Source organism: Antennarius striatus, chromosome 2 (genome assembly GCF_040054535.1).
Source record: "Antennarius striatus isolate MH-2024 chromosome 2, ASM4005453v1, whole genome shotgun sequence".
NCBI lineage: Eukaryota > Metazoa > Chordata > Actinopteri > Lophiiformes > Antennariidae > Antennarius > Antennarius striatus.
The window spans coordinates 9,511,584-9,536,864 of NC_090777.1; the positions used below are offsets into that span (position 1 = coordinate 9,511,584).

Here is a 25,281-nt window from a genome sequence, read left to right on the forward strand (position 1 = left end):
TATGTGTTTACACAAGAGATATTAAATGTGAAAATGTTAATGCCTGTCTGAAAAAAGGGCTTAAAGTGTGTAGTGAGGGGTTTTACAGCCTCAAAATATCTATAATAATTGTAAAAAATAAAGTTTGCGGGTTATTTTTAAAACATAATATGATTATTGTGGGACCGCTGTAATTAATTTTTCTACGGTGATAATGGAAGAGCTTTCACTTTCAATCAAAATGACTGTAACATCTTCGTGGCCACTTTGTTTACACCCGGATCATTTGATGGGACTGAAACTGGCCAGCATAGTTTCAAGGCCAACAGACATCCTGGAGGAGTTGTGGAGAAAAACAAACAAAGGTTGAAATAGAAGTCATGTTTCCCACCGTCGTCATGGACAATGAGAGATCACTGGCTAGGAAGAATTTGTCTGTAGCAGAAGGGAGTATGGTGAATGCATTCTGATTCAGGGAAACATGGTTGCAAATGGGCATCCCAGATAAGTGCAAAGCCACTTTTGTTGTGACTGTCATTTCTGAAGCAAGCTAAAATGAATAATAAAGTTGAAAAGCAACCACAGTCTCTTTCCTCTGTTCTCCTTTGACTGGGACAGAACAGAAGCTCTTATGTTGATTTGTACAACTAACAACTGAGAAACTTACAAGTCTGGCTCTGAGCAACAGCATTCTGACATACTACTACCTTACTGCTGTAAACAAACTTCACCTCAGGGATGGGGAGTGTTATCATTCAGACTGAGCCGGGCTATGTCAATCACTCCCAAAGTGATGTCATGGGCCTGAAATGAGCTGATTCTGTTCAGGTCATTTCAGGCCTGTTTCTTGAGTTTGTGGGCTGTGCAGTTAAAACAGGACCCGTTATTTTTCCAGATTCTAGAAGTTGTTCAGGGGAGGAAGTAGAGACATGAAAAAAACATGTTTTTCATAATAGGACAATATGTTTGATTTTGTTTTTGCTTCTCATAAAATTTTAAGCCAATCAGTGATGCTGCTTTTATTGTATTTTGTGAAACTTCAAGGTAACTAATCAACTATCACATCTGCAAGTGCACTTCAAGTAATCAATTTCACAGTTTTGTGGCAGAAGTACACTGGTGTGTGACAGGTTATCTGATTGTGGTCTGTTCGCCATTTCACAGGTGAAGGAGAGCGCTACAGTGATTTGATGTCCTGTGTTCATACATATTCATGGTCATTTTAGATGGATAAACAGTATGATAATCCCCTTTAAAAGAACATACTTTTGTATTCTGTATTTTCTGTAAAAAAAAAAAATTGTACAGGATGGTATTTATGTTCTAGCAAGTCAAAATGGCAAATTGTGATTTAAATCCACCACGGCAACATCAATAGAACATTAAGAATTTATGAAAACATCTATCCATTCATCTTCTGAACTGCTCCATCCGCTGTCACGGGTCATGGGGAGCTGAAGCCGATCCCAGCTGGCTTGGAAGAGGGAAACTACGCGATGCACCGCAGAGCCACACAGAGACAAACACGCATGCACACAGTCATACCTACAGTCAATCAGGGACAATTAACCTGAAGCGCATGTTTTTGGATGTGGAAGGAAGCTAGAGAACCCCGAGTGAGCCCACGCAGACACAGGGGGAACACGCAAACAGAGCGGGACGTGGACCCGGAACCGCTTTGCAGTGCTACCCACTTTGCCACTATGCTGCCAGAAAAATAAAAAAGACATGGCAGCACAACTTCAAGGCTAGGACGAAAAAGAAACCCACCTACAAGGATACATCTTTTAACACATAACAGAACATCACAAATGGATATTGCACTTTCTCAACTTAAAGCATGAGTACAAACAGAACAATTGAGGAAGATACAAAGTTCCACACAGGATATGTGACAAGGAGAGGAAAGTGTTAGCAGTCAAGGGCTAGCTTGTGTACACACGCACAAACACAATGTAACAAACCTTCTGAACAAAACTGAAACTTATATCCTGATTGCAGGTCATGTTTTAGTATATTTGAGGTGTAATCTTCTCATAATGCAACTCAACCACCATCACTAGCGATGAGTGATGGGCCAGTCAGATCTAGAGAGCTCCTGTTATTGTCACCCACACTCCCACTCTCAATATTCTGCAGCTAATGATACTCAAGTGCCACGAGTCACATTTGTCACAAAGTGCTTTAAAGTACTATACAACTTCTTTTTCAGAGACCTAGAAATATCTCGGCCCATTTGTGGAGGAAAGTGTATGTCTTAAATGTCCCATGAATGAACTCATGTGTCCCACGAATGAACTCAAGTGTATATGTCTTATGTGTCCCATGGATGAACCCAAGTGTATGAATGAACTCAAGTGTTCTACGAATGAACTCCTAAATGAGCTCAAACTCATTACTGTTGCAGATTCTCATGAAATATATGTTCGGAGAGTACCCCAACTCTCATAAAATATCTTTACCTGTCTTGTTAATGACAGCCTATGATATACATCACCTGTTTCCCCCCCGAGTTTTCTGTAAACATGTCAACCTGTGAGATGTACCACTTGTTGTGTTATCTTAGCTGATAATCATATCCTGAACAAGGGGAGACTGCTGACCTTGACTAAAGATGGATGTTGCCTGCAAGTGGGGACCGGCCCTCCTCGCTTACACGCGATATTCCACTATAAAGAAGAGAGATTTTTCTCTACCAAGTTAGTCTGCCATGGGTCTTGGTACAGACGCCTGGTCCTTTGTTTTTCATCTGCTGCTCTGACTGAGGTGTTGGCTCTCCGCCTATTGTCAACGGTAAGAGTGATATAGCTGATGACTTGTTTGCATTCTTTGAACTGATGTTAATGTGGGGATTGCGGGAATGACAACCTGTATCTAGCGTTTTCATCACTGTTGATTATATTTGCTTGCTTTGTGGATCTTTTGTGATAATAAACATATTAACCATTTGTGAGTGTGCTGACTTACTTCGGACCTTAGGTCTTCAAATAAGGCTTAAAATTTCACAAAACACCATTGATACACAACATTAAAAATACGTAATAAAATACCTAATACAATTAAGTTTTCATTCATATTTGTACATTTTTCAAAAGCTTAATACAGTCATAATTCAATTAACATGCAACAAATGTGTAAAACATTTTGTCCCAATAAGACCCTCCATCCTCAGGCAATCCACAGCTTAATATTTTCTTCTTTTACCATAGTTACCTCTGCTTCTTGTTTACTGGCTAGATAAACATAGAACTATTACATGTTTGTTCTTGTCACAATGTTTTACTCTTCATTGCTTTCTGTGGATGTGTGGCCAACATAAAGACTTCATACGCACAGTGTATACATAGTGACAGAGACACAGTTTGAAAATGATGAATTAATTTGTATACATTGCATAAATGAGGCTTCATTTATTTATTTATTTGCAAAATCAGATTTTTTTATTCTCTTTAATCATTTAAAGCCCTATTTTTAACAGTTACAGGCCATTAATAAATAATGTCCTTCATTTCTTCAGTTTTATTTACTTTAAATTCCAATACATTTGCTGAACCAGGACCTGCAGTGGAGATGAATGTAGCTGACTCCTATCGCTCCAACAAGGAGAGCTCTGACAGGGCTGAGCTGGATTGAACCCAGCACTGACTAAAGCTATGTGTTTGCTTGTTTAGCCTACCCGCCTACGTCTAAATACAGACACCGATAGAGCATGGATAGCAGCAAAAATCTTTGCTAGTACTAAGACAGGACGAAACTCAGATATGCATTATGGTAGATTCAACAGGCAAACCTTAATATAGAAATCACAGAGAGTTGTGACCAAAAGATTGCTTCTGAAATGTCCAGAAGATTTCTCTTTGCGAAGTGTTGATTTGCAAAAGCCGATACCGTCACCAACTTACAAAAAACAAATAAAAGTTCCCTTGAAAAAAATCATATAAATTTTTTACAAAATCATCAGCCCTTACCACCACACACACATTTCCATGACAATAAATACATTCAGCATTTGACACATTGAAGTAAAGTTGATTCAGTTGTCATACTGCATACTCCTTGCTTTGATGGATGTGCTCTACTACATTTCATCGCCAATACATTCCATTCAAGAGGAGAACCTGCTCCTCTGATATGTGACTTTAATTAATGGATCATCATTTTCAAGCCTTACTTGTGAGCACTGCAGAGATCCTGAGAAGGCTCAACACACCAAGTCAATGGTGAAATGGAACAGACCACAACACTAAAAGTATTTGCTCTACCTGACAAACTCATTTTCTAGGTGAGAAGTTAATACAAAATAAATAGTTAATTTGAACTGAACCTTGTGTCAAACACAAAGAATTCTTTATAAAGACAAATAATTTGTCACATACATTTTTGAAACATAATTGTGTTTTGCTAAACTTGAAAAAAATCAAACATACCTGTCAAAAAAAGCAGTGCAAACACACTGTTTTTGTTTTGTTTTTGTCATATGTAGAAAGTTTCATTAACTGAAACCAAAAAATCAGGTATGAGTCACAATCACAAGTCAGTGCTTGTGATGGGCTAGGCATGTATGAGACTTATACAAAAGTCCATGGCAATAAAAAAGTACAAAAAAGATAAATCTTTAGATAAAAAGTCAGAAGGCCCTGTGAGAGGGTAGCCTGATCTGCTTCATCCATGTTACTGTCATCCTTTCTCTACTCCTCATTATGTCCTGAGGTACTCTGGTGTAGAGTAGTTGAAGAGCAAGAAGTCCATTCGGTACAGGTTGAACAGTCTCTCCTGGTGGTCAGGACTGATCTGATTAAAGAAACCAGCTGCTATGTTGCTATCTATCCTTGTGGTCTTACTAGATGTTGGAAACTGAAGTGTTCCCTCTATTCCAGCCAACTTAAGGACAGTCTGAGCATCTGGCTGCAGAGTTTCGTACTTCCCCACTAGATCATAGTGGATCAGGCAGGGGTGGCACAGGGAGTGCACCCGCTCCCAGTGCTCATTAAAAGGTTCCTCCTGTTGGGTTTTAGGGTCCACGAGGTACTGGACAAACTCACGGAAAGTAACATTATTTCCTTTCTCAAGTGCTTTGAGCCCTGCATCAGGCCGATGTCGACGGATGATCTTAGTTCCGTAAAGCTTGTGGAAAGCAGTGTTGTAGGGACGGGTAAATTTGTTTAGGTAGGCAGAGACCAAACGCTCAAAGGGCTCCCGCACAAAGATGAATTTGAGGTAGCTACGAAGACGTCGGTTGATCTCGGGGACAGAGAAGTTTGAGAGCTTTGGGAGGTTGCCTGCTAAATGGGCTTCATTAGCAGGGATGGCAAGGGGGTCAGTGTAGCGGCCATTGCCAGTGAGGACCATCAGGACACGCTTCCAATTGGTGCAAGCTACCTGTAAAGAATAAAGAGATATTTCCTTTCACTTCTACTGATACATTCACAGTATTTTACACACTACAACAGTCTGGTCTACAAATGAATAACCCCAATATGTATAGCCTATTTGGAGCAGAGTTTTTTAAAAAATCTGGCAGTCTATCCATCTATAGAACTAGAACAGATGACATGGGTCCGGTGACTTTCATTGAGCCTTTCAATGTGACCCCCATGTTTTATTTGATTAGACTTATGCAAGTTGGTAACACTAAAATTATTCTGGATTGTCTATTATTACTTCCTGTATGCAATGTATCCATGGATGTAAAGAAAACTATGTGTTTTTTAATAATGAGGAGTAATAACTTTTCCCCCTCCCACTCACAATCTGAAGACCTCCATGCTACAATTCGAACTGCATTACTTAACTAGCCGTGACCTACCTTGGGTACATAGCAGTAAAGAAGCTTGTGTTTATCATCCACAATGAGGTGTTTGAGATCCTTAGGTGAAAGCACCTGCCGCTTCCTCCTGTGGCTCAGACATGTCTCCTCCAGCAGCTCCCTACGGGCATGGAGGGCTTTCTGAGCCTCCAACACCTCTAACTGATTCAGGGATGTAATCGAAATGGAGCAGGCAACCACCGCAACAACATCCAGAAGGGTGGAAGAGAGAAGTCAAAAAAGAAAATTGTTTCATGTAGGTTGTCTGTTCAGAACAACCACTGCAACCAGTATAATAGTACAACAAAGCAAGAGCTTGACAATCACCTGGATATTCAGAAGTTCTAGTGCTTGAATACAAAAATATTTTCCTTTGACAATCCTGAATGTTATTGGCTCATAATTTTCTGCTGACTCCATTAACATTGTTTTCACACTGTCATTTCATATTTAGTATGAACCCTATTGGAGAAAATGATCGTGATGATTTCATCTGTAGTTCAGTAATGGCAACTACACTGACTTATTGGACATTTCATTATCTGATACACTTATCAATAACATGATCTCAGACATGACCAACACGGTTCATTTTTATTTTATCTTCTTGCCATGTTGCCTTATATTAAAGACAACACGAGGCAACTATTCTTTGCTACGTTGCTGTCAGGACAATTTATTCAAGAGCCTTTTTGTATTATTTTTAGAGAGTAATTTACATTTCTGTTTGACTGGTTTTGAGTATATCAGTATTTTCTCACATTCCATTTTATTAATATTATGAAGAACTTGTACTTGAATTGTTATAGCATTGCATTCCACGAGAAGTATAACATATGTTAAAATGGAAATATTACCATTTACCAGCCAACAAAGGCTGTAATTATATATTTCTTAATTTTACAAAATGATACTGAATAATGAAACTGACAGAGTTTGACAAATAGATATTAATATGACTTTACCTGTTCTTCATCGTAGAAGGCCTGCAGTGAATTTCTTCGGCTTTTCTCTGACTTCATGCCAGGATCTACTGTACAAAGAGAAACACAAACAAAATTTTGTCAATTGAAGTAGAGGATTCACATATATCATGAGGCTTACACATACATGCCTTAACACGCTTATGTGCGTCTAAGTCTCTTTATACATACATACAGTATATCATTGTCATCTCAGACAATGCATACAGGCCACACATGCAGTTACATGTACAGTCAGGTCCATAAATAATGGGACATCAACACTATTTTCGTCTGTTTGGCCCTGTATACCACCAATATGGATTTGAAATGATACAAACAATATGTGCTTTAACTGCAGACTTCCAGCTTTAATTTGAGGGTATTTGTATCCAAATCAGGTGAACAGTGTAGGAATTACAACAGTTCCTACATGTGCCTCCTGCTATTTAAGGGACCAAAAGTAATTCGACAAACTAAACAATCATAAATCAAACTGTCAATTTTTAATATTTGGTTGCAAATCCTTTGCAGTCAATGACAGCCTGAAGCATGGAATGCAGAGACATCACCAGACGTTGAGTTTTGTTCCTGGTGATGCTCTGCCAGGCCTCCACTGCAACTGTCTTCAGTTCCTACTTGTTCATGGGGCATTTTCCCTTCAGTTTTCTCTTCAGCATTTAAAATGCATGCTCAATTGGATTCAGGTCTGGTGATTGACTTGGCCATTCCATAACCTTCCACTTCTTTGCCTTAAAAAACTCTTTGGTTGCTTTCACAGTATGTTTCGGTTCATTGTCCATCTGCACTGTGAAGCGCCATCCAATGAGTTCTGAAGCATTTGGCTGAATATGTGGAGATAATATTGCCCCAAACACTTCAGAATTCATCCTGCTGCTTTTGCCAGCAGTCACATCATGAATAAATACAAGGGAACCAATTGCATTGGCAGCCATACATGCACACTACCACCACCATGCTTCACTGATGAGGCGGTATGTTTTGGATCATGAGCAGTTCCTTTCCTTCTCCATACTCTTTCTCTTCCCATCATTCTGGTACAAGTTGAGCTTTGTCTCATCTGTCCATATGATGTTGTTCTATTGGCTTTATTAGATGTCTTTTGGCAAATTCCAATCTGATCTTTCTGGTTTTGAGGCTCACCAGTGGTTTACAGCTTGTGCCGAAGCCTCTGTATTCACTCTGGTGAAGTTGTCTCTTGATTGTTGACTTTGACGCCTACTTCCTGGAGAGTGTTCTTGATCTGGCCAACTGTTGTGAAGGGGAAAAATTGTTCACCAGGGAAAAAATTCTTCTGTCGTCCACCACAGTCGTTTTCCGTGGTCTTCCGGGCTTTTCGGTGTTGCTGAGCTCACCGGTGCGTTCTTTCTTTTTAAGAATGTTCCAAATAGTTGATTTGGCCACACCTAATGTTTTTGCTATCTTTCTGATGGATTTGTTTTGCTTTTTCCGCCTAATGATGGCTTGCTTCACTGATAGTGACAGCTCTTTAGACCTCATATTCAGATTTAACAGCAATTCGATTCCAAATGCAAACTTTGAATTAACTCTAGACGTTTTGTCTGCAAGTAAATGAGATCAGGGGGGAATCACACACACCTGGTCAAGGAACAGCTGGGCAGCCAATTGTCCAATTACTTTTGGTCCCATAAAAAGTAGGAGGCACATGTAGGAACTGTTGTAATTCCCACACCGTTCACCTGATTTGGATGCAAATACCCTCAAATTAAAGCTGGAAGTCTGCACGTAAAGCAAGTATTATTTGTGTTATTTCAAATCCATTGTGGTGGTGTACAGGGCCGAAAAGATGAAAATAGTGTTGATGTCCCAATATTTATGGACCTGACTGTACAGTGCAGATGTGAAGTACATATATTATAAAACATCTGTATATCTAATATATGTAAAATATGTATACCTATACATATGCATTTACTGTATGTATGTATGTATGTATCTATCTATGTTTGTACTGTATGTATCTTCCCGCTTTTCTTCCCTCTTACCTGCTGGCGCAATTATGCGAATTTCCCCACTGTGGGACGAATAAAAGTCATCTTATTCTTATCTATGCACTATTTTTAGATGTGAAATGATGGTTCATTCCCTTTAGGATGAAATGTAAGTAGAAACGAAAGGAAGGGACAGAAATCAAAACAGACCAGTGGAAATCCAAAAGACAAATTTATTACCAGAGGTCGGTGCATAGTAAGGAAGTCAAAATTAGTCAGAAGGCAAAAATGCAAGGTAAAAAGAAGCAGGCAATGATCACACATTCAAAGACTATGACTGGCTGTGGGTAAACCATGGAATGCGAGAAAAGGGCCACAACAAACTGGCTATGAGATGAGGCACAATGGGAAATATAAGCAGGACTAATGGGGAGTTATTAGACACAGGTGCAGGAGACACAATGAGGCCACGAATCAGTTGAACACAGATGAGGAAGTGCAGGACAGACAGGGACAGGCCATGAAACATGACAAGTACTGGCTATACTGGATCACATGCCTCATCATGTAGTGACTGGAACTAGGCCAAAAGAGAACATATTACTCCTCCTTATATAGATGCCATTAATTGGCTCCCACTGCAATCCAAAAAAGAACGCCCTGCTCACCTACAAAGCACTTAATGGCTAGGCACCATCATATTTGAAATAATTCTTATTGTTTTGTCACTGAAACGTGAATGCTGCAGTCACAAAATGCACCCTACTGGTAGGTCCAAGGATCTCAAAACTAAGGCCCCTTTTCTCTGGAACAATCTCTCAGTTCAAGTTCATGGGGCAAAACCCCTATGAGTCAGCTTGAAAACTTCCTTTTACAGTTAAGGCTGGCACAGGCTGGCCCATACTTGCGCTGTTATATACTAAACTGCTCATACGCTTATTGCAACAGGATCCTCCCTGTTCCTGTTTTTGTCATTTCTCGTTGTGAATGTTTATTATTTATTTATTTATTTATTTTATACACTATTGATCCCCAAAGGGAAATTACTTAATAGCACACTCTTTCGCACTGTTAGTTCTTTGTCATGTATATATATATTGTATATGCAGGCTCGAACACACACATTTAAGGGGCCTGTACGTACGCAGTGTAGTGGGAGGTAGTGAATGGCGGGAAGCTCCTACGTGGTGTGCCCTAATGAGCAACTTGTAAAGGGGATGGCGCCTTTCTCCAGGGAGCCTCGCCAGTGCTCGGGAAGAGAGCTGACACCTCCCACTGTCGGCTCAGACTCCGAGATGGCTGGGTGGGAGCGGTAATAGAAAGGCTGATCTTGGGAACGTTGGATGACCTGCTCTGAAGCCTGTTCTACCACTGAGCCACTGTGCTATGGCTGTGGCATCTTGGTTTGCTGTTGTCGCATCTTATTCTTTTTATTCTTTTCCTTTCGGCTTTTCCCTTCAGGGGTCACCAAAGTGAATCAGTTACCTCCATCTAACCCTGTCTTCTGCATCCTCTTCTCTCACAACAACTACCTCCTCTTTCACTGCATCCATAAACCTCCTCTTTGGTCTTCCTTTAGGCCTCCTGCCTGGCAGTTCAAAACTCAGCATCCTTCTACCAACATATTCACTATCTCTCCTCTGGACATGTCCAAACCATCTCAGTCTGGCCTCTCTGACTTTATCTCCAAAACTTCTAACATGCTGTCCCTCTGATGTACTCTTTCCTGATCCTATCCATCCTGGTCACTCCCAAAGAGAACCTCAGCATCTTCATCTCTGCTACCTCCAGCTCTGTCTCCTGTCTTTTCTTCAGTGACACTGTCTCTAGACCAAACAACATCGCTGGTCTCACCACAGTTTTGTACACCTTTTCCTTTCATTTTAGCTGAAACTCTTCTATCACGCATCCCACCTCACAGTTTTCTCCACCCGTTCCATCCTGCCTGTACATGCTTCTTCACCTCTTTTCCACACTCTCCATTGCTCTGGACTGTTGACCCTAAGTACTTAAAATCCTCCACCTGTCACGTGATGCGGAATATGGACCCAAGTGCAGGACACCAAAAGCAAATCTTCCCTCCATGATTTATTAACAAAAATGTAAAAATTCTCCAGACCGACAAGAAACTAATAATCAGGACAGACTACCAGGAACCAAACATGAGCAAACTAACCAGCTCTGAGCTCTCATTGAGCCAGGCTTAAAAAGCCTTATTGTCATTAGCACCAAAGCAAGTTCAGGTGAGATGACCACCATGGTGTGTGGATGAGTCTCAGGTGAGGAGCCGTGGCTCCACCCACCAGCTTGGCCTCTCCCTGCCACACAGCAGCACTGCCACGCCGAACCGTGACACCACCTTCTTGATCTCTTCTCCTTGTAACCTCACTCTTCCACTTGGGAAGAGTCAGGTGACCATACTACTCTTTCCATTACTTTCCATTCTTTCCTTACTGTCCAACTTAACATACAAGTCATCATAAGCCTTCGTTTGGACTTTGCTACCTCTATTTTCACCTTACGCTGCATCTCCCTGTACTCCTAACCCTAACCCTAACACAACCCTCTGTATTTATCCGGGCTTGAGACCGACACGATAAGACACTGGCTTGTGCTCTCTTGCGGCTACTTTAGTTGTTATCTTTACTATACTTTGTTATTTATTATCTGTATATCAAAAAAAAAAGTCCTCATAAAGACAGAAGATAATTTTGAGGGTATTTAAAAGTGATATTACATTTTTGAGTAAATATTTTATTTTTTGATGCCACAGAGCACTTCTCCATTTATAATGATCTGGTGAAGAAAGTATTTTTAAGAGAGTAATGTTAGGTGAGAGCTAGGAGGTTAGAGATGAGTAGTCATACAATATTGCAGTTTGTTTACCCAGTCTAGTATATATGCATTATGGAAACTTGTTTGGGAATATAACTTCAGTTCTTACTTCGGCAATGCAGACTCACAAGTAAGAATGACCTGCCTTTAACCGTTGGGAGTTGTATCACTTCCTGGATCATAGAGGAAGTGGTGGTTTTCTGGTGCATATGATGTAAATGAACACAGATAAATACGTGATCTATGGTGATACGAACAAAACAGTAGCTCATGTATGTTACCATTTAACAGGTGCAAAGTAAACTTTGTAAGATAATTTAAAATATAACAGAAGGTGGCTTGAGTTGGAAAGTTGGCAATTGTAATGGAAGAAAACCTTCAGGCTGGTTGATATCTGTTTTTCCACAAGACTATAAAATCTTTTTTATATCCTAAAGTCTTAAAGTCTTAGGAGGCTAAAGGAGCTAAGTTTGATGTCTCAATAAGTTGCAGAAGTCTGAACTAAAATCACGTGACCTGTCATGAAAAAACACCCTGTTTCTTCAGAACAGAACACACTATCCTCAACAAGTATACCTGTTCACAATGGTCTAGACCAAGGTTGTCAAACCCATTTTCACCAAGGGGTCACATCAGCATAATGGCTGTCCTCAAAGGGCCAGATGTAACATACGAGTGCAACTAAATGTAAAGTAAAATAAATGTATCTACTGTAGGATGCAATGGGTGGAGAAAAGTGTAGTAAATATTTACTATCTCTCCGGTGGAGAAATAGTAAATATATTGGTAGAAGGATGCTGAGTTTTGAACTGCCAGGCAGGAGGCCTAGAGGAAGACCAAAGAGGTTTATGGATGTAGGAAAAAGCTGAAGGGAAACGACAAAAGGAGAAGAAGAAGGATAAAGATAAAACATGTAAAATGTAAAGATAATAAGTTTAATGAAGATATTAAAGATGATAAATTTGTTATAGTTTAATAAATGATGACAATAAAATATAGGATATCTTCAGACTGAAGGAACGAGGGAAACACAGAATGACATCAATAAAAAAAAATGGATGGCAGGAATGGAAGTCATGTCTGAGGGGTAGTTTGGGTAAATGGTGTCACACACATGCAAGGAACTGGACAGGTGGTAATTGAACCAACAAGCAACTTACAGTTAATTATGTCCTTTGGAGAATTCCACAAGGTTCATGTGTCTGTCTCTCAAATGTCCACTTTCAGTAACTGCTCACCTCTAACAGATCATGGATTAAATGACTAGATCTGCCAGTTAAAATAAAGTATGGGGTTCGAGTTTATCAGATTATCTTCAAATTTAAAAGACTCAGTATGAATGATTATTACAAAACAAAAAAGAATAGAGTGACTCCTGCACACAATTATTGTAGACTTTGAACTAAAGATGAGCAAAACCATATTTGTACAGTCGAGATTGAAACATCACAACTTTTAATACAGATTAATATTAGCAGAGGTAATCACCAGATGCCCCACAATAATCACAATCACAATGTTGTATTATGCTTTTTATGTCTACAGATTTTGAGATACAGTATTTTGTGCATGCCACCACAGGTAAATGTTTTCAACAGCTGTGTCATCTAAGAAGATAAAGTTATTGGTCTTTTCATCTCACTTTCAGGCATCTTTATAAATGCATAGTTAAATTACAATCTGCCTTTATGAATGTGGGTCTGTGGTTCTCTACAGTGAGGTCAGGTTCTTCCTGGTCTTCCTGGGCCTCTGCTTAGAGGAGGTCTACTGACTCATTACTTCCCATGTAATACACATATCTTTGCTGCATACTTAGAGCATGTGTGTGCTTTCTCATGGTTGAAAATGGTTTCCTGTGTCAAAGAGTAGGGCAGCAGACTTTTTCTATATCAGCATTGGGTGCACAAGTGTGGATAGCTTTCAGAAATTTTCTTTGTCTAGTAGACAGACAGGGCCCCACTGTTTCATGCTATTATCATAATTACATACAATGACTGCTCACAGTAACACTAGAGAAGAGCACTACTGAGTCAATCCAACCACACAACTATTAGTCCGACAGAGAGAGAGATGTTGAAAGTTTATCTCCGTTTTGTTATGCAAATTACGGTACAAAAATAGGAAAATGTCAGGGAAATCAATGACTTAAATGTTTGGCACCAATGAGTTACAGGAATCAGATCCAGATGGAAAGATTAGACCGTTTTATTGATATTAGAGGAACAGCAATCAGCTGGTTTCAGTCTTATTTATCAAACAGAACTCAATTTGTATTTATCAACTTCCATATACACCAACATTTACACACATGGTTCCACAAAGATCAGTATTGGGGCCATTTCTTTTCATTCTTTATGTGCTTTCTCTTAGCAACAGCAGTGGCGGGCCGTCAGGGCCAGCAAAACCTTCTCTGCTGGCCTAAAACATACTCAGTAAAACACATTTATTCATAAATATTTTTAAATAAAATTGTAATATTATTTATTTTTATAAAAAAGGTTTTTCCATTTAAAAAGTTGGATAAAACTTTTTATCCAATCATATTTCAGCTACCCTAATGTTGTCAGGTTCCATGAAATCTGCCAGACCTTCAGAATCCAAAGTGACAGTTCTGCCTGCTGTAATGAATGAACACAGCCTGTTCAGTGTACAGCGCTTGGACCAATCAGCTCGCATACTCGCAGACCTCAGGCCCTTCATGCCGGTCCTGTTTAGAAGCCTTCTATGACGCTGACGCAAAGGAGTCATTGGAGGGCAGTGGCGGACAGCGTTGCTGCTCGAACACACAACTCCAATGGTTTGTGGAGTAAACCTAACTTGCTACCTCAAACCTAACTGCTAGGTTAGGTTTCATTTGTCATTCTGCGAAACTGAACCAGGACATTCGCTGCTACCCATGATGGCTGAAGGAGGAAAAGCGGTAGATCTGGTCATATTTTAGAACATCACGACGAGTATAATGAGGACACTTTTTTACTTTCTGCAGAGGGATTTAAAGCACGTCTGGAGGATTTTGAGTTTCGGTTTTTGCTCAACACATTCAATGGGATTTTTGAACATGCTGATTGCATTTTTGCAATACTACAGCCAAAAACGTTGGATGTACAATTCTGCTTGACAAGGGTGAACAAATTTTGTCATTCAAAAGAGCAAGCAAAGAGAAAATTCAATGACATACAGTATATGAAGAAACGGTGCGCGTCTCAGGTGTTCCAGCTGTGCGCAGACGCCAGGGCGCAGCGCAAGATCTGCGTGCACACTACCAAAAACTCCACGAGGAACTTACAGTGTGTAGCTCTGATCCAGGTCATTGCCACACACTGCTACCTTAGCCTGAACATGACACCCCCGCAAACACACACACACACACACACACACCTGAGGGGAGCGGGGCTAACTAGTTAGCCAAATGCTAGCTGACGTCAATAGTTTGTGAGGAACTTTCAGTGTGTAGCTCTGATCCAGGTGGTTACCACACACTGCTACTGTAGCCTGAATGAACTCCCCCTCGGAGATGACCACGCCCATTTCCGGGTGGACAATCAAATATGACTCAGGTTAGGTAAATTTACTCTATCAATCACTCAATTTGTTATGTCACAAATTGAACTGTTAAAAATCCTAGCGTATTTGCTGTGGATTTTTCCTTTTTTAAAATAGATCTATTGACGCAGGAAGCGTTTGTTTTCCAGATTCTAGGATTTGGGCGGACTAGGGAGGACCACTATGTATTTGTAGGGACCTGAAAAAAATGTGTTTTTCATAATTGACCCCTTTAAAATGAGCAATTAAAGTACAGTGATCCTTGTTACTCACGGTTAATGCTTTCCAGGACCACCCGCAAATAACGAAATTCTGCGATACAGTACGATAATTTACGATAATTTAAACGTTCTTGAAACCTCCCCATAGTGATATTAACCACCTTAAATCTGTATTACCTTTTCCCACACTCTTATAGATTGTTTAAAACTCTTTTAAGTGTTTCTTTAATACACACAAGTGTGTTGCATTCCAAGAGTCTCGGATCAGCCAATAGAATACACGTGCTGTATCACGTGACTACCGACTTAAAATCCGCAGTGAGCTGAAGCCGGACATCTTGAAGCGTGAATATGCAAGAGATTACGTACAGTACGTACGTACAGTACGTATACGTACAGTTATATATCAATAAAGGATAGAATCTCTGAAGGTTCTATTTAGTTTGCAACTTTAGTCATTTGAAACGTATGCAAACAACACATTCTCTTGTTTTGCTGACCTTCCACCAGTTTAGTTCAACTGCTAGAGAAACCAATCTGGTTGAGCAGCTGGTCATGCTCAAGAGAGGAAGCATACATCAGCTGATGTTTATGATGTGTCGATTCAGACTTCACCTCCACAGCCGAGTTGGATTAGGGATTAATCCAGACCTCTTCGATTTCTCCAGAAGAGCTGTCCATGGCTTCAAGTGTTGCCCCCTGCCCCCACGCCATCACTGGTCCACTGAGACGGGAAAGTCCAGTCAGAATCCACAGCCTTCGAGCAGAGGAACAACAGCTCCTCCTGTCATAATGTGACAGACAATGAGCCAAAGAATGTTTGAATTAAAACCCTTGTCTATTTAAAAACTCACAAATTTAGGTTAAATTATTCTAAAGTAATACAATGTTTCTCATTACATGTTTTTTTTTTTCTCATTTCTTTTCCTTTTGCTCTTGATGTGAATTTCTCAGGGAGGGGTCAGGGGGTGGAGTCCATTCTGTGATCTGACGTTGACCTCCAGTGTTCTACATGTTTGCTGAACACTGCTTGCATGTTAACAATTTAAATGTACTGTCTTCTTTTCAAGCCCTTGTAAAACCTGCCAAATGTTGCTAATGTGTCACTATTCTTCCCATAAATGATGCGAAAATAAAGACAAAAATATGTAGAAAAAAGCTAAACCCATGACTCCTTTTCAAAATAAACACCCACCACAGAGGGAAATTAATTTAATGTAACTTTCCATGTTTGTAATGGTTCACTGTTGAGCAACATCTTGTTTTCCTTTCTTTTCTGAGTGCCAAAGCCAGGGGGTTGGTACAGGAAGGCAGACAATGGAAGCACAACAATGATACGCACTGAGCTTCCTGTTAAGTATCAAACTATATGCTGATTAGCAGAAATGGTTTCACAACACAGTTGAAATTGGAAATTTGAGGCTCTATTTAACCCGACAGGTATTATGTACAAGTTGAACTTAATATTTGGTGTGATAACTTTCTGTAGCCGTCATCTGTCTTGCAGCCTTGGAAATCTTATCGTTCACTCAGAATTGGAAGCTTGATGAAGATTTTATTGATTAATCAAAAACCAGATCAGTAGAAACAAAAGAAACAGGGAAAATCAGGGGTGTTAACCTGATTGACAACACTGCTCTCCCCTGTTTAAACCTATTATGAAAATCACACTTTTTCAGGTCTCTACATATACACAGTGGTCCTCCCTAACCTGACAAACTCCTAGAATGTGGTAAAAAAAACGCTTCCTGCATCAATAGATATTTGACGTTTTAGGAATTCATGGCCCGGAACTAATCAAAACGATCAGATTTTTTGCCCTTTCTGATGTCACAAACGGCACTCTGATTGGACAGACAGATTGATGATATTGATTGGTTGACATGCCCAAGGACATGGCCGTCCTTGAGGCTATGGTAGCATTGTGCAGTAACGCCCTACCTTAGAGCTTAACACTGAATGTTCCTCACAAACTGTTGAACTCAGTTCGCATTTGACTTACTAGTTAGGTCAACTTCACTCATGTGTACGAGTGTGTGTGTGTATGTGTGTGTGTGTGTGTGTGTGTGTGTGTGTGCGTGTGCGTGTGTGCATGCGTGCGTGTGTGTGTGTGTGAGGTTCATGATCAGGCTATGTAGAGGTGTGTTGTAATGACCTGGCTCAGAGCTACACAATGAAAGTTCCTCAAAAGCTGTTGAAATTAGTATTTGGCTAACTAGTTAGTGCTGCTTCAGTCAGTCAGATGTATGTGTGTGTGTGTGTGTGTCCACCTAAGGCTATCCCCAGCATCACAGTGAACACATAACCAGTTGAACATTAATTACTAATTCAGAACAATTGTCTCTTTTTTGGTGAATGAAAGCAACTTTAGCTCCTGTAAGTGATTGAAGAGCTACGTGTATACACACACACACACACACACACACACACACACACACACACACACACACACACACACACACACACACACACACACACACACACACACACACACACACACACACACACACACACACACACACACACACACACACACACACACACAGGCGAGACACAAGAGAAAAACACAAGAGAAAAACTTGGTCTTACCGGTAAAATCCCATGTTTCATTAGTTTGCGCTAGCCTAGCTCCTGTGTTATCTATGATCTGTCATTGCTAAAACACAGCTTTAACAATCACAATACACTGCTTTGAAGCGGGATGTAATTGTCTCACCGGCCAGTCTCATCATGTTCACACAATGAGATACGAGTCTTTGTTCAGCAAAGACTGAGGAAGCAGGTCCATTCTTAGCCCCGAAAAATCAACCGTTACCATATTGGTCCGAATATAAGACGCTGTTTTTTGCATTGAAATAAGACTGAAAAAGTGGGGGTCGTCTTACATTCGGGGTGTAGACATTATACCCATTCACAACGCTAGATGGCGCCAGATATCTTTAAAGCGAAAGCTGAACTTAACTCCCAAGGCCAAAGCAAACCCCTGTCACGAAGAAAAAAAATTAAAATAGCGGTAAGAAAGAAAAGAGAAGAAAGTAAGAAAATGGAGAAACGTAGCGACAATCTGGAGAAACATGGGTCAGTTCTCGGATGGTAGCAAGGTTGGTGCCACTCACCATTCATTTACAAATGTAATTGCACTTTAGTTTACATATTTAAATGTTCAGATATTAAGATGTGATAGACAGTTTGCATGATTTGAATGAGGCAAAATACAATGCTTTTTCTCTCTAATATATTGTTATAATCATTTGTTTCAGATGTACTGCAATTATTTTCTGCATAAAAATTCAATTTGGTGTTCAAAAAGTCTTTTTTCAAACTTTAGTCTTGAAAAAGAGGGGGTCGTCTTATAATCAGGGTCATCTTATATTCGGGCCAATACGGTATATCATGAAAAACAAGAGTGTAAAATAAAGGAAGAATTAGAGTACGTAGCAACGAAGTTACTGAAAGTTTAAAAAGTTCCAGACTATGCCGATGCACATGAACATGCAGGGGACGGCAGAGTTGATTGGGCAGCTCAGAGGGGGAGGGAGATAGGCAGACAGAGGCTCGGAGGAGGGCAGAGTGGTGATAGGGAGCTGAGAGCTACGCCCCATTAAAACAGACCTTTTGAGAGCGGAAGAGAATTTATCAATATTCAATCAAAGATATTGAGGACCACGGATCACTTTAGGGAAAGATATTTTAAATACAGTGTAGTTGGACATCTGGCAGGTGAATGACATGAATTTAAAAAAAAACATAATATGGGACCTTTAACAATCAGGTAACATTGCAGCAAGAAGACTAATTCCTGGTGTTCTATATCTAGGCAACTGTGACAACATCCAACCTCCAGACGCTCTGCTTCAATAAAAAACACTTCAGGCTTAAGTCCTTCACACACAAGGTTTGTCACCTGCAACATCAGAAGTAAAGATGAAGTTATGAAGCCAAGCCTCACATATTCTAGAACACATGTGTCAAACTCAAGGCCCGGGGGCCAAATGTGCCCCACCACATCATTTTATGTGGCCCACGAGAGCATAAAAGGTCAGACTGTATAAAAATAAATAAGTCAAAACTACATTTTCCACAATTCATAAATAAGTTTATTTTGTTACATTGACAAAAATGTTTTGAAACAAGTTAATGTCTTAACTTGTATTTGATGTTATTTGTCTTTATTCGCTTGGATAGTTTGATCCTTGTTTCATTAAGTTATGTGGGTTTCATAGCCTGACAAATATTAACCTGACAAATTGAGAACAGAGAAACAAACTTTTTCTGTGTAACTGCAATGTTTGGAACTTGAATAAGTAATAAATTCAGAGTTATTTAACATTAAGGAGTAGCTAGATTTATTTTATATTACATTGAGTTACATTTAGTTTCATTTATAAGTTACATCTGGCCCTATGAGGACAGACATTATGCTGATATGGCCCTCAGTGAAAATGAGTTTGACACACTTGTTCTAGAAGTTATTCATTATTTTTTTCAAAGAGGAAAAGTTTTTAAATATTTACATCAGTAAACACACACTCTAGCCTTTATAAAGATGGCTTTCTGGTTCCTCGTCGCTTGTGTCCAGAAACAGAGCCGAAGTCACAAATGACAAGGAATAAAAATGAAACATTGCAAAAGAAACCTGCTGTTGGTTTCCATAATAGATCATCTTCTTCTTCTCCTTTCAGCTTTTCCTTTCAGGGGTCGCCACAGCAAATCAGTTGCCTCCATCTCACCCTGTCTTCTACATCCTCTTCTCTCACACCAACTACCTTCATGTCCTCTTTCACTACATCCATAAACCTCCTCTTTGGTCTTCCTCTAGGCCTCCTGCCTGGCAGTTCAAAACTCAGCATCCTTCTACCAATATATTCACTATCTCTCCTCTGGACATGTCCAAACCAAAATTAAAATTTAAAAATTAAAATAAATAAAAAAAATTAGAAAGGGGCGGCAGTGGCTCAGTGGTAGAGCGCGCGGTAGAGCGGGTCGTCCAATGTTCCAAAGATTGGTGGTTCGATTCCCGCTCCCGCCCCAAAAACACCCGGAGATGAGTTGACAGTGGGAGGTGTCAGCTCACCCCTGGAGCACTGCCGAGGCGCCCTTGAATAAGGTGCCGTCCCCCTTACAAGTTGCTCATTTGGGGCGCACCAATAAAGCAGCTGCCCGCCACTCTACCTCCTCTGCATGCATACAGGCCCCATGTATGTGTTTGTGTTCGGGGCTTGTACACACATATATATGCCTGATCTGATTTGAACTAACTAGAGTGTGCTTCTAATTTCCCTGCGGGATTATAATCACTGTATTTAAAAAAATTAAATTAAAAAACCATCTCAGTCTGACCTCTCTGACTTTATCTCCAAAACCTCTAACATGTGCTGTCCCTCTGATATACTCATTCCTGATCCTATCCTTCCTGGTCACTCCCAAAGAGAACCTCAGCATCTTCATCTCTGCTACCTCCAGCTCTGTATCCTGTCTTTTCCTCGGTGACACTGTCTCTTGACCAGAGAGACCTTGACTTTTTGTTTTCTTTTGAATATATCGCTCTCCAGTCAAAATTCTCCTATCGAGCAACATTTATAACTATTTACAGACCTCCTAAATACAACACAGAGTTTATTGATGACTTTGCCAAGCTTTGTTCTATTGTGTGCATTGAATATGACTACGTTGTTTTAGTGGGCGATTTAAACATTCATGTTGATAGTATGAAAGACGGAAATGCTAAAGAACTCTTGAACCTTCTGGACAATTTTGGGCTTTCTCAGCATGTAACAGAGTCCACACATGACAAGGGGCATACATTGGATCTAATTATTTCCAAAGGTTTTTATATTTCTGAGGTTGTGGTGACTGATTTTGCCCTTTCTGATCATTACTGTGTTTTCTTTAAAATAACCACTCCTGCTAATCTGAACAAGGGTGAAACAAAAGTAGTCAAAAAGCATTATATCAATGATAAAACCTGTGCATTATTCACTCAGGCTTTTACACCCTCTCCCAGCCTGCCCTCAGATTCTGTAGATGATCTTGTAAATACTTTCATTTCTGATGTCTTAGCTGTTATGGATTCCATCGCCCCGATTAAGACCAAAGTTCTGTTAGTCAAGGAAAAGCCAACTTGGATAAATGCCACGCTTGTTAAAACCCAAAAAAAGCGTTTGTAGACAAGCGGAGCGCAGATGGCGCGAAACCAAACTCCAGGTTCATTATGACATCTACAAAGACAATCTTCACATCTACAACCAGGAACTGAAAAATGCAAGTCATTTTTCCCAGAGATTATCAATAGAAACAGTAATAGTGCTCGCACACTGTTTTCTGTTGTAGACAGACTGACAAACACCACAGCATCAGTTCCTTCTGAGCTGCTGTCCAACAAGTCAAGCAATGACTTTGGAGCAATTTTCACCGATAAAATATTACAAATAAGAAAAAAAATTAGCGTCTCTCTCAGGGAAAATCACTATGTCACCTTATTGTCCTGCTTATCTTGAAAATTTTAAGCTTCTAAACCACAAAACCTTGGAAGAAACAGTTTTAAAGTTAAAATCCACAACATGTTGTCTTGATATGCTGCCTTCAAACTTTTTCAAAAACGTTTTTAACTGCATTGCTCCTAACGTAGTACTCATAGTAAATAATTCTCCACCATCAGGGCAGTTTCCCCAGCCCTTAAAAACTGCAGTAATAAAACCACTTCTAAAAAAGCCCAACCTGGATGCTTCAATAGTAAGTAACTACAGGCCCATATCAAATCTTCCATTTTTTGGAAAAATCATTGAACGGGCTGTTTTTCAACAGATTCACAGTTTTATGATGCAAACCAATCTCTTTAATGCATTTCAGTCTGGATTTCGACCACATCACAGCACTGAGACCGCACTTATTAAAGTCTTAAATGACATACATATGAATAATGACACCTTCAAAACCACCGCCCTGGTACTGCTGGATCTCAGTGATGCATTTGATACGATTGATCATAACATCCTGCTGGACAGACTAGAACAGTGGGTGGGACTTACTGGCACTGTGTTAAACTGGTTCAAGTCTTACTTGCAAGATAGGGACTACTTTGTCTCAGCTGGTAGTCATGAGTCAGAGCGGACAAAGGTCACATGCAGGGTTCCACAAGGGTCCATTCTGGGACCACTTCTATTTAATATCTACATGCTACCCCTTGCTCAGATCATGGAATACCATAATATCTCCTATCACACTTGTGCAGATGACACTCAACTTTACATTTCAGTGCCATCACAAGACTATAGTGCTTTACTGTCATTAAGCAATTAAGCAATCAAATCAATGAATGGATGGACCAAAATTTCCTTTAAGCTCAATCAAGACAAAACAGAAGTGATTGGTTTTGGCCCCAAAAATGAGAGATCAAAGATCAATGCTCACCTTGACTTCATGTTATTGAAAGCTACAAAACAAGCCAGAAATCTTGGTGTAATTATAGACTCAGACCTGAATTTTAGCAGCCATTTAAAAGCTCTTACTAAATCTGCCCATTACCACCTAAAAATCATTGCACGAATTAAGGGGTTTCTGTCTCAACAAGACACAGAAAAACTTGTCCATGCTTTCATTTTCAGTAGGATAGATTACTGTAATGGTGTCCTTACAGGTCTACATAAAAAATCGATCAGGCAGCTGATCCAGAACGCTGCTGCCAGAGTCCTTACAAACACCAGAAAACTGGACCACATCACACCAGTCCTTAAATCACTTCACTGGCTTCCTGTGAGTCAAAGGATAGATTTTAAAATCTTACTGCTGGTCTACAAATCTATAAATGGTCTTGGACCAAAATACGTGCAAGATTTATTAACTCCTTATGAAGCATCCAGACCCCTTAGGTCATCTGGGACAGGTTTACTCTGTGTCCCCAGAACAAGAACCAAACAAAGTGAAGCAGCATTTAGTTATTATGCTCCTCACCTGTGGAACAAACTGCCTGAGGTCTGCTCAAACGGTCATTTCATTTAAATCAGGGCTGAAGACATTCTTGTTCACTGCAGCATTTTCCTGAAATTGTTTTTTTAATTATCTGCATTTTTTAATCAGTGGTTATAGTTTAAATATTTTATTCTCGTGTTTAAATGTACTTCTCTTTTTAATTACTCTTTTATTGATATTTTATTGTCTTGTTTTAATCCCCTTTTATCTTTGAAGTGTTCTTGTGTTTTGTTGCCTTTGTAAAGCACTTTGAATTGCCTATGTATGAATTGTGCTACATAAATAAACTTGCCTTGCCTCTCCCTAAGTCCTCTCCTCTGAGAATGTGCTATCCCCTGGGGGCAGATCTGTCTTTCTATGCTCACATCAGGCTTAGCCCAGGAAACAAAGAGAAGGGAGAGGTAAAAGGAGGAGATGAGGGTTAAAGCTGAGGACTGCAGGGTGTGCTGGGGAAGGGGATCCAGAACACCAGTCAGCTTATTCACACTTCATTCACCTTTCATTCTGCCTCTGACCTGCCACCTGTCTCACACGTGCAGTCACACTTAGTAGTGTTAGTAAAATCATTCTTTATCAAGGACGCACATCCTCACAGCCACAACTAACAGACTGAATGCAAAACTAAAAATACTTGCAGGACCACCGAAGAAACATGTCTTTTTAGATCTATATTTTACTTCAAGAGCTCCCATTCAGATGCTGCTTTACTTCATCTAGATGCTTATTAAATACAACACCTAACTGAGTATTCAACTTTTGGTGTTGCTAAACGTGTACAATCAATGGACTTGGGTTCTCCAACATCACTCTCCCTTATATCTACTGTGCTTCTCTTCGCGTTAAATGGGCGGCGAGTTTGAATGGGTCTTACTTGGCTTGTTGACGCTCTGAAAGTAGAGCAGGAAAACCAGGAGCGAGGCAACGCACGACGCCAGGATCACACGTCCGTCCTTGGTGATCCTCCTCATTGTGAAGCCGCCGGAGGACGGCGGAGGTAGGAGATAGGAGCCGGTTTAAAGAACACAACAAAACATGAAACTATAAAGCTCGACAACCGATTCAGGAATTTCTTTAGTCAGTCAGTTTTTCAGCGCCTCGATAATTTGTTGTTAATTCTAACGCAAAAGCAGAAACGCCGACTGTAGACTCAACGTTATTGTCTGGAAATAACTTGTTAGTTATAATACATTAAGCCGGGATATTAAATAATGCTACCTTCGCACACCACGGCCTAAAACACAATAGAAAGGGATGAACAGTTCCTTGTTCCGTTCAGTGGCAACTTCTGTTTCTCGTAACCACTAAAAAAAAACTTATTCACTAAACATGGACGGACACGGTGCCATGACGTCACTCCCCCTTGCACGCTCATCACAGTGTGTGTAGTGGTGCATTGAGCAGAACAGGAAATATCAAATACCTTTAAAAAAATGACTCTGATTAGTTCTTTACCAGGTTCTTGGTGTGTAGCGGGATTAGAGTAAAGTCTCAAATTATGTAAAAAAAAAAGTACACACGCGCGCGCGCGCGCACACACACACACACACACACACACACACACACACACACCTTTCGACTTTTCCTGAAGCCACCACCTCAAATCAGTTGCTTCCATCTAACCCTGTCTTCTACATCCTCTTCTCTCACACCAACTACCTTCATGTCCTCTTTCACTACATCCATAAACCTCCTCTTTGGTCTTCCTCTAGGCCTCCTGCCTGGCAGTTCAAAACTCAGCATCCTTCTACCAATATATTCACTATCTCTCCTCTGGACATTTCCAAACCATCTCAGTCTGGCCTCTCTGACTTGATCTCCAAAACCTCATCATGTAGTTGGTAGATTGAAGGCACAATTAGTGCTGCATGGATGACTGTATGGCGGCATGGAGGAAGAAAAGAAGCAGGACCCCAGCCGATGGATGGATGAGGGATGGTAATAGTGGTCTTGGAGAAGGTCCACAGCAGATGGATAGATGAGGGGTGATACTGGTG

General features: G+C 40.2%; 1 protein-coding gene across 3 annotated transcripts; it reads right to left on the reverse strand.

The window, feature by feature from the left end:
* Nucleotides 1-1,750: 1,750 nt before the first annotated feature.
* On the reverse strand, nt 1,751-24,513 carry LOC137589006 (carbohydrate sulfotransferase 11-like). 3 transcript variants are annotated; one of them, XM_068306381.1, is made up of 5 exons: nt 24,159-24,513; nt 15,935-16,103; nt 6,751-6,815; nt 5,782-5,947; nt 1,751-5,354 (listed from the first exon to the last, which is right to left on the reverse strand). In XM_068306381.1, the coding sequence occupies exons 3-5, from the start codon at nt 6,805-6,807 to the stop codon at nt 4,678-4,680; spliced, it is 900 nt and encodes a 299-aa protein (XP_068162482.1). In that variant the 5' UTR covers nt 6,808-6,815; nt 15,935-16,103; nt 24,159-24,513; the 3' UTR covers nt 1,751-4,677. The 3 variants fall into 3 exon arrangements, with proteins under 3 accessions (XP_068162482.1, XP_068162473.1, XP_068162463.1); XM_068306372.1 differs by having other exon boundaries at nt 6,751-6,818; XM_068306362.1 differs by lacking the exon at nt 15,935-16,103 and having other exon boundaries at nt 6,751-6,818.
* Between the last annotated feature and the right edge of the window lie 768 nt (nt 24,514-25,281).

Coding starts and splice junctions, on each gene's coding strand:
- LOC137589006 (XM_068306362.1), bottom strand. CDS start 24,255: ATGAGGAGGATCACCAAGGACGGACGTGTGATCCTGGCGTCGTGCGTT. Junction 5,948..6,750: donor CCTTCTACGATGAAGAACAG/GTAAAGTCATAT, acceptor TCCCTGAATCAG/TTAGAGGTGTTGGAGGCTCA. Junction 5,355..5,781: donor CTGCTATGTACCCAAGGTAG/GTCACGGCTAGT, acceptor CTTTACAGGTAG/CTTGCACCAATTGGAAGCGT.